The sequence below is a fragment of the Manduca sexta genome, unplaced genomic scaffold (genome assembly GCF_014839805.1).
Source record: "Manduca sexta isolate Smith_Timp_Sample1 unplaced genomic scaffold, JHU_Msex_v1.0 HiC_scaffold_3075, whole genome shotgun sequence".
Classification (NCBI taxonomy): Eukaryota; Metazoa; Arthropoda; class Insecta; order Lepidoptera; family Sphingidae; genus Manduca; species Manduca sexta.
In genome coordinates, this window is record NW_023594104.1 from 1,040 (window position 1) to 16,668 (window position 15,629).

The 15,629-nt window shown below is 32.0% G+C and overlaps 2 protein-coding genes across 2 annotated transcripts; both read left to right on the forward strand.

Annotated features, from left to right (window-relative positions):
- The first annotated feature begins 10,214 nt into the window (after positions 1-10,214).
- On the forward strand, positions 10,215-11,510 carry LOC119192718 (homeobox protein Hox-C3a-like). Its single transcript, XM_037446480.1, has 3 exons — positions 10,215-10,328; positions 10,534-10,629; positions 10,863-11,510. Exons 1-3 carry the CDS (start codon positions 10,215-10,217, stop codon positions 11,508-11,510), a joined length of 858 nt encoding a protein of 285 aa, XP_037302377.1.
- Positions 11,511-13,998: 2,488 nt separating this feature from the next.
- LOC115445568 (homeotic protein proboscipedia-like) lies at positions 13,999-15,534 on the forward strand (the record flags this gene model as incomplete). The annotated part of the gene is made up of 3 exons (XM_037446481.1): positions 13,999-14,077; positions 14,706-15,124; positions 15,193-15,534. Coding segments are annotated over exons 1-3 (840 nt in total), but the record flags the coding sequence as incomplete, so codon positions are not given.
- Positions 15,535-15,629: the final 95 nt, after the last annotated feature.

The window sequence follows — 15,629 nt, forward strand, 5'->3', positions numbered from 1 at the left end:
TCACAAATGTTTGATTAGAATGCACCATAATTGGCGATATCTTCAGCCAGAATATTTTTTAATACACTTTCACCTATAGGCAATCTTTTAAATTCATGGTTACTTAAAAAACCCTTGATGGTAAAACACTATAATTTTTATAGGTCGTGGAACAGCATTTTTTTTTTAAATTACATATACTTTTACACTTTGTGCATGTTTTATGTATCTATCTGTTTGGTAAATTGATATAATTTTTTTTTATTATTACGTTTCTTTGTCTATAATACAGGAGTGTTCAATTTTAATTCGAATCATATTGTATGTAAAGGAGACATTATCAATAATAAGTCATTACCCTCCAAATTAATATTAAGTAATTAATTACCTTCCATATTAATATTTAGGCAAGAATCAATTAAGTGTACGTAATAATTGTACGAAATTAGTAACTATTTTGCATTAACTAATTATGCACATGCAAGTTTGCTGTGTAATATAAATTATTCAGTACTTAAATAAATAATTACTACTAATTCTAAATGATAGCAATAAAGCCAAAAGTATTATTTTCTATGGATATAATGTTAATGCTGATACAGCTTTGATTCTGTTAATTGACTCAACTTAGAGTTTGCTGTTACATTAGCTTAAATTTCGTTTTTGGAATTAAATATCCTTGTTGAAGTTCTAGTTTTCTTAGTAAACAAACATTAAAAAAAATACTTTGAGATAAAAAATTAAACATTTAGATTCCATGGGCCAGATGTAAGCCATCAGTATCTGGCCTATAGACGACCTATTCAACCATGTTGCAGGGAAGTGGCAGATCCATCACTCGAGGCCGCTGTAGGCATAAACTGTTAGATAATAGATACCTAGATCTCATCGATATGTATGTACTAGGTACTAAATCTGGCATTCCAGACACTCATTGTATTTACTGAAGTGTACTGCAGTCCGGTACTTAACACTGTTTAAAAAGTTTTAATAGACGATGATTGATGTTTTAGCGCTGCAGCGAACTTTTAGTTCTAACTTCAGATTTTGAACAAATAGTTTATATGGATTTTCGTGTCTATAGAATATACATCAATGCTAGATTTAGGATTATTTACAGCTATAAAATATATAACAAAAGGCGCTCTTATTTCTAATTAATCACTGCTCTATGTGATGTCCAAGATGCAGTGAATATTATCGGTTTGTTATAAAGACATAAATTCACAGCGATTGTAAATCAAATAGTGTAAAATGTATGCTAATATAGGCTATATTGTATACTGTAATACAGCTTTGAGTTGTTTAACTTGGCTTTTCTTATTTTATGTTCATTATTTTTAAAACAAAAGACGATTGCATAAAGTAACAGTGTTTACGAAATATCAATTACTTCTATAAATGCCATACTAGGTACACCACTTGTTTATAAAAATATATTTTTTAGTTATAATACATTGATAACTCATACATTAACATACAGATAACATACTAAATGATCCTGTTACATTTTTATAACTGAAATTCTCAAAATAATTGATAATAACATTTTATTAATTGTAATTATTTTAATTATGCAATTAGTACAACTTAGGATATAATTCAGGGAAGCTATTACTCACATGTCTTTAATAAATTAATGCAATTTCAATTACTCATGCTAATTTCATAATAAGGTGGTGATTATTGATTATAGGTCGTGAGGCAATAATGATAATTGCATGTCTATTAGATTGCATACCCCATGTCACTCTACTGACTAATTTGCACTAAGTAATGACCTGGAATGAAATTATGAACTTAGCAATTATTATAATGATTTTGATTTAATATTTAAACGGGTTTTAAATGAAAATATGTGTTGTTTTGTTGTAAATTTTCACTTTTGTTAATGAAGATAAGGATTTTATTTTTTAAGGATAGTCGTAATTTGAATATTACTTATTTACGTATATTAAGTATTCATCTAGATTAAAACAACAACTAGTGCATTTTAATAATAAATAACAACAAAATAAGTATAATGCATTTTGACCCATAGGTATTTTATATGCTACAGCATCTCTAAATTACAATTATGACAAGTTAAGTTTAATTGAATTATCATTTTGGATTTTAGATTTTTAATATAACCCTAAATTTTCAAAAATCATTCCTGTTAATAATATCTTCAGTAGATATTTGTTTTGCATAAGATGTTCGAAATTTAAAAGAAATGTTCTGCATAATAATTCAATTTCGTAAATTATATTCTTCTACTATAAAGCTAACATTAAAATGAACCCCTTAGGGTTGTTTCCGCGGTGCTGTATGATTTATGAGCCGCTAGATTTCGGTACGGGCTCGCGTTTCCTTTTGTCGCTCGATGTGGCTTTGTGGCAACCCTCCGATCGGTAATAGACAACCGATGAGTCGAATTTATGTATTCTATCAGGTCAATTTTGACACAAATTTTAAGTTGTAACATAATTCACGGAATAAATATTTGAATTACACAATTCCACGATCCTATTGCTCAGCTTGCCAACTAGTACTTAAAACTAAACAAATTACACATTGAAGTTGTTAATGAATTTAAAAAAAGAAACAACATGATATACTTTTATTATTTCTATTCATAAGGCATAATTTTTTTTTCAGTTAATCTTCATAGATGGTAAAAAATTGCTTCAAGCAGTGACGAAAGTTAACTACATACCGGAAGTTGGTTTAAATCAAATTAACTTTTAGAGTCTACGCTGCTCTATATGACAAGATAATAATAATAATATAACTTTAATAAGTAATTTCAGAGAGCATTTTTAACATTGAACGTCGAAAGCCTTCATAATTATCCTTAAGAAATAGCCGAGTTATACCCAATCTGGCAAATATATATTACTTAATAGTAACGCTTGAACACAACCCAAATATACTGAGACACATCCTAGCAGATGCGTATACACTATCATNTTATCACCAAACAACTTTCTCAAAATATATCTCATAAGTCGAATACCCCTATTATGCGCGTTCATCCCTCATAATATCAATATGGGGGTGAGTTTAATAAAACAAAAGACAACATGTCGACACAGCACCGACTCGATCGCGGCTGTCATGTAATGACGCTCATTTGTCAAACGCAATCGGGCCGGAGTTTACGAGCTCCGATAGTCTTTATTACCGAATGTACTGAGACAGGGAAATATTGTTATATTGTGTTTGAATGACTGTATGATTCTTGTTTGATTTGTTATCGGCTTACATACGAACTGTGTGGGTAAATCTCACACATATACCGCACCTTTAGAATTACAATGACGCATGTGCAAAAAGCAGTTAAATTAATTTTATAATCCACAACATTTGAAAAGTGACAGAATATCGAATGCAACATCGACTTTCGGTAATTACACGAAAGTCGTATTTTAAAGGTGCGGTGTGTGCGATACACTCACGCTTTTTGTCCTCGATGGTGTAGGCAGAGGCGCAACTGGCAAACCCATTTTCCGCCGTGTGTTTGTTCCATGATATTATAGGGAGCGAGCCTATCGTCGTATCGGACACAAAATCCTGACTCCGGGCTGAATTAAAAAAATCTAATTTCACTTTGCCTGACTCCGTGATCGAACCCATGATCTCGGTACTGCAGTCGCAATACAACTACGCCACCGAGAGGTAATATGATAAAATAACTAGGCTTATACAAAAAGTAGCATAATATAGCGCTCAAGAAAAACGTAGTTAAATCGATAAGAAAAAATAAAATCGGGTCATTACAAATAAAATATGCATTATATATTATTATCATGCATCTCCTACATCCAAACGGATGAACTTTACCCGCAATATCAATAAATTTACACTGACAGTGCCTAAATTAAAATAATGATTGTTTATTAATACATTTTTTTCACTCCAAAATTCTAATTAATTTTGTTTTTTACAGACACCGTATACCTATTTAACTCTTTATCGAACATCACAATATTAAATTATTTGAATATTTAAACTCAGAAACTGGCTTTCAGAAACCACTAATATTAAATAGTTAACACACAGTTCCGCGGAGTTGGTATCCATCAAATTGATTTAGAAGACTTTTGCGCTAGAATGCAGTTCCCGGACGAATAAGTTAGCTGAGCCGTAGGCAAACACTGGTGCAATAAGTTAGCTTATTACACGTTCTAAGAGTGTGATTAATATTTGTCTTTAGTGGGAGTTATGGTAGGTCTATTTTCAACCCTGTTATGGGAGAATGTCGCAAGATTTTTAATCGATGCCAAATACTTAGAAATTTGCTGATGAGTGCTTGATTTACTTTGAACTCTGGGAAAACCGAAAAGCGTCCCGGGAGAAGCCAGTGGCTAAGGATTTAACTATCATTGATAGAAACATTTTTTTTTGTTGGTCGATATAGTATCATTGGTAATATACTGCACTCATTAATACCAGGTTCAGTATTGTCTAGCAAGGATAAAAATAGTCAGAAATTAAATATAAATTTTCTCGCAAATTTGTTGAGCAAATTAATACTTTTATGTACGTTTATGTATTATTAAATATCCAGATGCACCTACTTTATTTATCTCTGCACCACCCTTAGGTTGACTGGGAGAGAATGCCTATGGTATTAAGTCCGCCGATATACATTTTATGTATGTACAATGCAAATAACTAAATAAATAATAATATAATATACATGATATGTATACTACTGAATACACAAGTGAATACATACGTTAACGGACTCGGAGGAGAGCAGTGAAGTTCGTCTCTCGTCACCCACCGCGCCGCGCAGCGAGGCAGCGACCGTCGATCCCATCATTTCTTTTATATTTTTTCATCAATGTCACACGTGACGCCAGAATGTCATTTTCATGCGAAGAAAAAAATATTTATTAAGACGCGGAGCTCACGCCGCGATATTACAATTTCCCACTAGTGAAATATGGAAAGTGATTTTTTACGAGAAAATAACAAGGTGCGTATCGCAAGATTAAAAGCCGCGAGCACGAGAGGGTTGGAGCTACTTAGCCTTAAATATTAGCTCTAAGAAAAATAACTTTTGTAATTTGGAAGGCGCGTTTAACGGTACATCATTCGCGGCGATATTAAAAATACATACGGTATAGCTGCTATTGTAAAAAATAATCGTATAGTACGTGAAAAAATATTTGACGCAATGATTTTACGTCAATAGGTCTCTATAGAACTTTTATTCTTGAAGAAATTTATGGAAACGTCAATAACGGGAACGTACCTACAATCTCACTAAATTACCAATATGTTTTAAGAACAACAAATAAATTAATTTACATAAAAGCTTATATCTATTGTAAAATTGTTCCATTCTCACCATTACGCATCCTTACTTTAACGTGCGGTTTTATAAAAATAATTTTCCTAACATATTTTGATTAGCTATATGTGAAACTCAACATTTTCAATTAGTGCCCAACATGACCATAATAAACAGATACACCTTGTACATGTCGCGCGTTAATGGGTATCAATAGCTTCTAGCTAAATATGAAACATCAACGTGTCTAAATACATCTACAGGGAACAGATTGAATATCAAAGCCTGTTAATATTTTATCCCTTTATACGAACAGAACGCAATGATATTCATTTATTAGAGAATTAAAAAGTTGTTATGCCACCACAATAAACATAAAAAAGAAAACAAATTAACTATTATCATACATGTTCATCCCCATACTATAAAGTAGATAGTGCGGTGTGGCGTGGATGTTGCCGTGGCGTGGCGCGGTGCGAGCGACGCGACGGCCGCGGCAGATGTGCCACCGGTTGTGATTGTCTTGCCGCGATGATTGATGATCTTCCGCGGAGCTGTGTAGGGCTGTGCCACACGGAGAAATGGTTGCTTTAATATTTTATGGAAAAATAGGCGAATACTACTTATTATAGGCATTAATAAATGTCGTTATAAATTGTATTCATTATCTTTAAGATAAATTAACTGTTTTAATTTCTCTATAGAAGAATGTCACTTAACCTACTTACACGAAAATCTTAGATAACAAACAGAAAAACGTATATGAGTAAGATTGAGAATTTAAAGCGCTGTACAAATTTTAAACGATAAATTTTATTCGATTATAGCAGTTTACAAAAATAATTAATAATTCCACAATGATATTACCTACTTTAGAAATTGTAACAAAATAGATATATTGAAAGTGATACATATTTTCCATATCAAGTACAGTTAAGTAAATTATGTAATTTTACTAACGGTATTATACTATTATTAAACACAACAATAGAAAACCTTTTACTCTCAGGTAAAAATGACAGTTAAGTAAATATTTTGAAGAAACTTTACTTTACTTTCTGTTCAATAACAAAAACAAAGTGATTAGTGAAAATATTAGTATTGTTAAACATGTAAACATAACATTTGAGATAAGCTGAGGTCCCTTTCTTTGTGTGGGGATTATCCCTATCCCTTTTATTTGTGATTGACAAGTACTTACTCTCATCCATTGGTGGTTCGAACTCCGCCCCCCACTAAAGTTATCTGCGAATAAGAAGCAATTAATCCCGTTACGTGTTTTTGTTGATGAGTTATTCTTAATTAGTAGGTATTGAATCGGATTAATTATTTTTATTATGCTACATTGTTCAACAACGAGTGACATTGAATTATCAATAAGAACAAGCATTTTTATTTCGTGAATATTATTGGGTAAAATACTTTAAAGATATTTTTATTTATTGTCATATTTTTTTTGGTTTTATAAAAATAAATAAAATCGTTTCGTTCAAGCGTGGCAGCCCTATTCCCTATTCAACTCACGTTTATTCAATATAAGCAAACTCAGACATCGGCCACGGTAAAAGTACTTTGCCGAAATATTCTACATTCGTCAACAGTTACTCTTGCTCTGATTTCAATGTATTTCGCAAGCGAGCGATCACGTTTATAAATGTATGGAGATGTTTTATGTACATTGAATTTTGTTTATATAAGTACTTATGTTTATTTTCTTTGCGTATATAATGAATATGATAATATCAATTGGTTTAGGGCATATTAACATATTGATGCAATGACATAGATCATTATTAGTCTTAGAATGCTCATTAAACATAGGCTTCTGCCGATGATTTCGAGCTAAATCCCTTGGAAGCGGACCTGATAAAGGCTACCTGAAATACCACACATTGCCTGCGAATCATGGAGTTCAGAGCTCCAAGAAAAGGCAATTTTTGTGTGAAATTTTTATTAATGTTTTGGTCTAGATTCTGTATAAGAATAGGGTGGGAAATATGGATGCATTCCTTGCATTTTAGTTATGTGTCTTAACCTTATGATAAAATGGGTAAGTAGGTATATATGTGATTTGTGATGTATCGATATTGTTTCGATCAATTTGGTTCTTGGATTAAACTGTCCCAACTGCGCCATTTCGGATCTACTCATATTTGTTTTTTGAAACATTAAATATTACATTTAAAATAGTAATTTATGCGTACAATAACTAATTAAAAAAAATGCGTATATCGGATCTATGTAAGTAATTAAATTTGCCTGAAACTTTATATTACCTATATTCCATTTAAAACATCAAGCTATGGGTACAATAACTAATTAAAATGGAAAATGCTTACTCACTTCTTTACAATATAACTGTCATTCTAATTTGTATATTTTAAAGGATAGAGTGTGAAAGTTATTTTTACGAAATTACAAATTATTATTCTAAGTCTAACCGGTTTATTTTGAGGATTGAAACGCCATCTGTGTGAAGTTGTTACAATGTTGTAAGAAAATGTTCAAAGCTACGGATGAAACTTACTTCGCCTTTGAACCAAATGTTTACAGTTTTAGTCGCTTTTTAATATATCCAATTTTAAAATACGCTGCGAACTTTTATGATTTTCTATATTTTAATAATGTCAAATTGTCTTATAGTAAGTTTAATATATTTTGGAAGGAAAGGTTGGTTTTCCCGTAGCGTTCTTTCACGTTCGTCTTCATCCGTACATATTTGTTCATATGGTGGAGCCATAGATGGCGCTTGAAATATTACTGTTCAGGTTTATAGATATGTCCTGAAATTAAAATGGTATAAGGGCGATAATGCATCCTTATATAATTTGTAATACAATTTCTCTTACGAAGTTTATACTGGCAAAATGAATTTATGTAACTACACCATTGAATAGCTATTGTATCGATATTCGAAACGCATGATGAAAATAGAATATTATTATACTGTGTATAATATAATTACTAAGATGTAAAGAATATATTGTTCAAAAGAATTTTATGGGGAGAAGGCGATGGTGTGTTTTACCCTTACATACTTATTATAAAACAAAGTCCTCCACCGCATTTGTGTGTCTAAACGCTATAACCTAAGAAAACTATGGCCTTGCCTATGCATTTAAAACAAATCAAATTAACTATGAAAAGAAAGTACCATTACATAAACAAGATTTAACAAATATTTTTCTCAAACTTAATGACTTTGCTCTGTTGTTTTCATTGTTGACATTTAAAACAAACAGGCTTGTAGATGGCACGTCCAAAAGATTATCACAAAGAATGTTACTCCGTTACAAATATTTGTAAAAGTAATAGATAGAAGAAACGGATAGTGATAAGAACTTAATAGCTCTGTTTATCTCATGGATTTGCCACAATGGTCTGGTTGAGTAAAATATTTGGCAAAATATTGACATGAGAAATATGCTTCTATGTTAGAATTTGACAAAATTCAAATTATATTAATTACTTTAAAAATATGTTCGTAGTTTTTCATAAGTTGATTTCTACGAAATATCCCAGGACATTATGATATTCAATAAAACTAACAATTTAAAACTGTAAAGTTATAAAATAATTAGTATGGAAAGTATCTGTACAACATAAAACTTTAAAGAAACAGTATAATAAATTTCATTAGGTATTTTGATTATTTATGTATATATTTTATTCTATCTTCTACGACTCCGACATTACGACAATATTAATATTATTATTTTAATTGATTTTGTAAAGAACTTGCTTGCTAGACGACAAGAATTAGTGAATTATGCTATTAGAAGTAATAGTTAGAGCTCCGATCAAATAAACTTATTACATTTAATGTTCTTACATTAGTTAGTGATTACTATCAGTATAAAAATTTGGTTGAGACCAATTTGGCTTCATTGATAGTTCTACTACTGCCGCTGTTAGGGTCTGAAAATGTATTCTAAACAGCAGACACTTTTTAAATGTAGGGGAAAGAGATTAAATATTCATTTAGTTTCATACAGGTCTGATTATATAAATTTTAGGTAGCATAGAAAGATTTAAAAGTATGTCCTGGGTAATTTAATTATACTACAATTTATTGTAGTGGTAATAAGAAGGCAGATAAGGCAGTTAGCAAGCAGGTAGCCTAGGTTAAATTTCCTTGGGATAAGTCTATATGCATTAGTGTCTGCGACTTTAGTCAAAGTTGAAACACATGTTAACTAAATTTAGTTTACAGTTAAGACAATGATAGACGTTGGATGTATTAACAAAGATTGCAACGCAATATTTATCTTTAAGGTGCGTAAATAGGGTATCTTTTTCGTTATAGCACATTGTGTAGTAGATCAAAATGATTCAAATTATAGTCCCTACTTTTGATTCCACTTTCGATTACTATTTTTCCGAAATCATTTGACTTAGTGACAAGTGAGTTCTTTAATTGTGCTTAATTAAGCCGATTAGTAATGTAGTTTCTTAGGAAAACAGCTGCCATATAAAGTGTAAGAAGCACGCAACTTAACATAAGAAGTATATTGATGTAAGTTTTACTGCTTGTAATGGAGCCCCTAACCTAAGATGGCACCCTGAATGCGGTCTTAAATAATAAAAAATACTCTTACTTATATATCTGCATATGTACAGTTTCTAGAAAAAAATATACAAAGTTTATTTCAAATTAATGTAGGGAATAGGTTTTATACGACATATTATTAATTTTGTTCCAGCTGATTAAATAACGACTCAATGCAATTCAAAATCACGATGAATCATTCTAGAAATAGCATAAATCGATTATACGCAACTCCAATTAATAATTCCTCAAAAATATGACAAATAATAATAACAGTTAATCACTAATGAAGGATAGCTTTTAAATAGTTCGCTAATCACCGGTTCGGGGATGGATATATAAAAACGAAAATATACGAAAACAAATTATTCCTAATTGAGCTTTCGTAGTGAACGTTTCAAAATGCCAGATACGTCAAATCAATCCATGTCGAATGTGCAAGTAGATGTTAGTGATAACAATCAGTGGAATCAAGACATTCATCCCAATAATGATAACGTGGTTCAGAATTCTACGGTAATTTCAAAACTTATCTTTTTGGAATAAAGTTTAGATTGGAACTTTAAGTACACCGATTTGCATTGTTAATGATACACTCATCTTGTATTTCAATGTAATTAAAAAATGTGATCAAAATTTAGTATTCAAATGACCTAAAAACATAGGATGAAAAATATCAGAAAAATGAATTATTTGTAAGTATTATTTTTCTATGTTACAGGCATTGGAATGGACCCAGCTCCCTCAAGCAGCTGTTGGATTTGTTCCAACTCCTATCAACAACGGAATTCCTACCGACTATCAAGTCCCTAACGGGGTAAGCAGTATGAATGGAATTAATCCACCAAGCTACTACGATGTATCTTACCAAAGAAACGGGAACTTCCCGACTAATGGATACACATCTCTGAACACTCAGAGAGTCATACAAAATCCAAATGGACCTAATTATCTTATAAGGAACGGATTGAATGGCACGGGATTTGAGGGGACTGGATCAAACATTTGGTCAAACCAAGACTGACCCACGGAAGACTGGTTGCCCCGCAGCAATGGACTGGCAATCACAAGGAGCGGCCAAGAATAGCCAATGGCGTCAGAAAACAAAAGCGCATCAGGACAGCGTTCACGAGCAATCAGATGATGGAATTAGAGCAAGAGTACAACAGAACTCGATACCTCGATCGGACACGCCGCCTAGAACTTGCCGAGTTACTCCATTTGAATGAGCGCACCATTAAAATTTGGTTCCAAAACCGCAGGATGAAGGAAAAGAAAATCAAATCAGAAAATTATGAAGAATCCGATGAATTAGAAATGGAAGCTGAGTCTCCATTAATGGTTGTAAACGAGGAATACCCTGTCGCGCCGCCTTATGAAGTATACAATCGTGAAGGATTCATAGAGCAATTTCCAGTAACAACGCCAGTTATAAACCAACCTGAGATACTCGCACCTCAAGTTATACCGCCAGTAACCGATTACCCTGCATTCGTCGACAACCAGTGCCAATCGCAGTACCAGCAGTTGCATTTTCAGTTGCAACATTATCCGCAGTACAATTTGAATGTGGAAGAACTGTCACCAGAGTCAGCGCTCAAGTCGGAGAACTCTTCAACCAACGCCTCTAGTGACCTCACAGAGAAGAGCTGGGATTTGTCGTGGATTCGTAGCATTAACTCCGAGGAAGACTTTTAATTATGTGTAATATGTTTTGTAAATATGTAAATAAACGATTACAAAAGATTATATTTTACTTTTAATTATACCTACCTGATACAATTATTGTCATTTCCTACAGGATAATGGTTGTAATATTATCTTTTAATTTGGATTAATCACACTATTCGTCTCTTGATAAATTATATTCATGTTAGCTATTTATTTAGACATTATTTTTATATGAACGTTATTATATAGAATAACATACACCTTATTAGTGTCATAAGTATAATACAGATTTATTTTGAAAAAGGTACCTATAAATAGGTTTTGTGATTGCATATCTATTCTTGATTTCAATATAATTAATATAAACACATTATACATTTACGTTTACATTATATAAATGTATATATATTTCCCTGATATTATAAGGGCAATATTAATAAATCGACCTCACCTTTAGTAAAATTTCAAGTAGTCATTTAATTTAACCTTGAACTTTTAACAGCTTGTTTAACGGAGCCGGCGCTGTTGCATAAACAAAAGTCAGGTATTAAAAATAAAATTGTGACTTAAAATATTATTTGAGGCTGTTAGTATAGTATGTATTATCTATCTCTCTTAAGATACCGAATTTAGTTTCACAGAGTTTCATCTGATATCGTATTTGAGAGCGAAACTGAGTTAAATTTATAAAAATGGCCCTAAGATTATGTTTTGAAGATCATGGGAAGGGTTTTGCCCAACATTCAGAAATAATAATCTAATATAATACAATAAAATAAATCCATCCTAAAACATAAGTGGGGAAGGAGCCCATCACTGAATCTGGCGCAAATTTTGATTCTAGGCAACTAAAGTATTTTTCCGAATGTTTTTTTTTATCCGACCTGGGGATCAAACTCACGATTTCTCGATCCGTAACCCAAGTATGAATACATACCAATGAGGCGATTATAAATACCGTCGACTAGATTCTTAAAGGGTAATCACTTGAGAGCAACTATCCAACGTGATTCTATTAAACATTAATTATAATGGTTAGGTTAGTAATATATAACTATTAGGTTATCTATCAGCAGACCATCGTAGGTCATAGGTTCTAGGTCTAGATGATGTGTGGCGGGAACTCTCTCGTAAATTACCATAGGAATACTTGCTACTTAGAGGTGATTTTCTTACACCGGAAAACATCGTGATTTTAATGGGATATTAATTTTGGGTGACCCATTCATTTGTACGCCTGTATGGCGGGTTTTATATATTGTAAAAAAATAAAAACGAATTCTGTACGCCCTTATCCTCGAATGCATAGCCGAGCTGTACCCAAAGGGACATACTTCTCGTTGTGGATATTCCGCCCCATTACGTAATAATGGGGAGCCTAGCGCCATATTGAGCACAAATTCTAGACTACGGTCTGATATTGAACAAACCCAGTATCACTTTGGCCGTCCTGAGATTCGAAGCCGCGGTCTCAGAGCGGTGTCATACCGCGTACGCAATACTACTTAGCCACCGAAGCAGACTTAAATTCCAAATATCACATAATATTATATTGAAGCTGTTAAGTACTAATAAAGATTTTGTAGGTAGTTCAATAAAGATTTTATAGGTTGATAACTAAGGAGTGCATCTCACTCATCCTCCGACGGTAACCAGATGAGTTATTAAGGCGGTGCCCCTAGCAAAATAGCATGCTAATCGTATTTTAAAAGCGATCTATTCGAAATTTACTATACATATAGAAAAATGAACCTTAATATGTCTACAATATGTTATCTTTACATTGATTGTTCCGAATTTTATATAAATAATGTTCCATTTATTTCATAATAAAATGCGACTTATATTGTAAAATGTACCCACATCATATTCATTTGCAACTTATACTATTAGATAGACCATTTAATAAGGTGCGGCCAAAAATAAAAGAAGTTCGAAAATTGATTTTTCGTTCTGCGAATCGTTCGGATAGAAGGGTGAATATGCATGTACATGACAATATGAAGTCCTAAAATAAATAAAATAAAATACTTTATTTATCACGTAGACGAACAAAGTTGCACTTATGATACGTCAAAACAAAGCATAAGAATTATTATTATTATTTCTAAACAACAATTAAAATTACTTATATAACTATGGACATTTTAAATTAGGGATAAAATTTATAATAAAAACAAGGTACAAACCGAAGTAACCAGCTCGGGCTGGCAATGGCAATATGATAAGGTGCGAGCCCATTAATAGTATAATGTAAAATGCCTTAACTGGCGATTGATCTTAGAACCTTATTGGTCTCACAAGCGAACGACCAGAGTGATTAATAACGACCAATATCAATAATTTATTATTGACATCCATAATCGATCAAGGAACGTTGACAATTAGTTAATTGTATGTGATTAGGTAATATTGTAATTAAATAATGATTTTAAAATCACAACTATATAAAGAATCACTCTGTTATAATATTCTTAGTATTGTTGAGTGAATCTGTGACGAGAAGTTAATTAAAATGAAGAGTAATTTGTGGTTCAAGAATACTGCAAATCAGAATCATTATAAGAGTGTGTATGAAAAACAACATGGCTACTGTAAGTATATAGACATTATAAATATACCTACCTATATATGATAATCTGCAAATCATATTTTACCTACATATAAGTTGTTGTTGATTAAATATTATTCATAGTAGTATAGTTAAGTATTATATAGCAGTGGCAAAGACTGACATTTTTATAAAGGAACACGACACATACCATATATGTACTACTAATATGCATAAATGCGGTTTGTATATCGTACCAATGATAATTTAATTTATTTATTTTACATAAGTTTCGTAAGGAAGCCGACATGCATCGGGTTATATTGATCCTTCGCCACTGAAGTATATTTATAAATATGTTTTTGATCTTTGCGTTAAGAACTTTGTAGTGCATATTTAAACTCTGATATAATAAAATGTTCAATGTTACTTTTTTCAAATAAATTATAATGATTTTAAAGTGAATAACTAATACTAGTAATAAATCCCAAATCCCTTTGGATTGCGCAATAGTATTATGTGCTGTTCTTTAATTTGATCATAGTAGGTTTAGCAACTCGTATAATTATATCTTAAAATAGATGAATAAACATTATATTGGACAATAAACCTTACTTTATAGTATTAAAATTTACTATGCATTTATAAGTGTGTTTTTTTTATAATTGCAGATGACCATCGGTCGCGTAGTGAAAAACCTAAAAGAGTCAGAAGCGCCTTCACAACAGAGCAAGTGAATTACTTAGAAAGAGAATATAAAAAGTACCCATACATTGGCACTGGACATAGAAAAGAGATCGCTGCTTCATTAAACATCTCGGAGAGGACTGTGAAAATATGGTTTCAAAATCGACGAATGAAAGAGAAAAAGGAAACGATTTACAAAGAATTTTGTGACGAGCATACCGGTCAAGAAATTGCCAAAAGTCGATTAAATAATATGGCTACTATGCAATCAACTAATGATGGATCGTTAAATGCATTGCCATTACTAACAACTGATGTCGACAATGCGATAGCAATGAATAACAAACTTCTACATCTTGAAGAAAATAGGATGATATCAAAAGATACATCTTTATTAAAGAACGCAAATCAACATACAAAATAAATCAGATGTGAAGTTATTACAGTTTCAAAAAACGTGATTTGCAAAAGATTCTAGATCTATTGATTCTTGGCAAGAAATATATAAAAGTAAATAATAATCTTCAAGCTAAATCCAATCCTACGAACGTTGAATCACAAGGTCCAATTTCACAAAATTCTAATTCTCTCAAGCCTAAAGTTTCTCCACAAGATTTAACTACGAAGATACCACCATTACAAACAAAGCAGAAGCCATGTACTGGACATGCTCAGGGTATTTCTGGTTACTTTCCTGTCGTTCCCAATTTTTATCCTCAACCCTTTGTGTCACCTGGTGGTGTTTTATGGAAGCCAGTAATAATGCCATTAGTGTCTGAAGCAGGTCCTAATATTTCAACGAATGATTTCAATGTAATGGCTGCACCGGAACAGAATTCAAAAATGTGTAATTGTAATTGTCATTCGAAATCTTTCCCTATCAATACAGGACCTCAAAATGGTCAAAA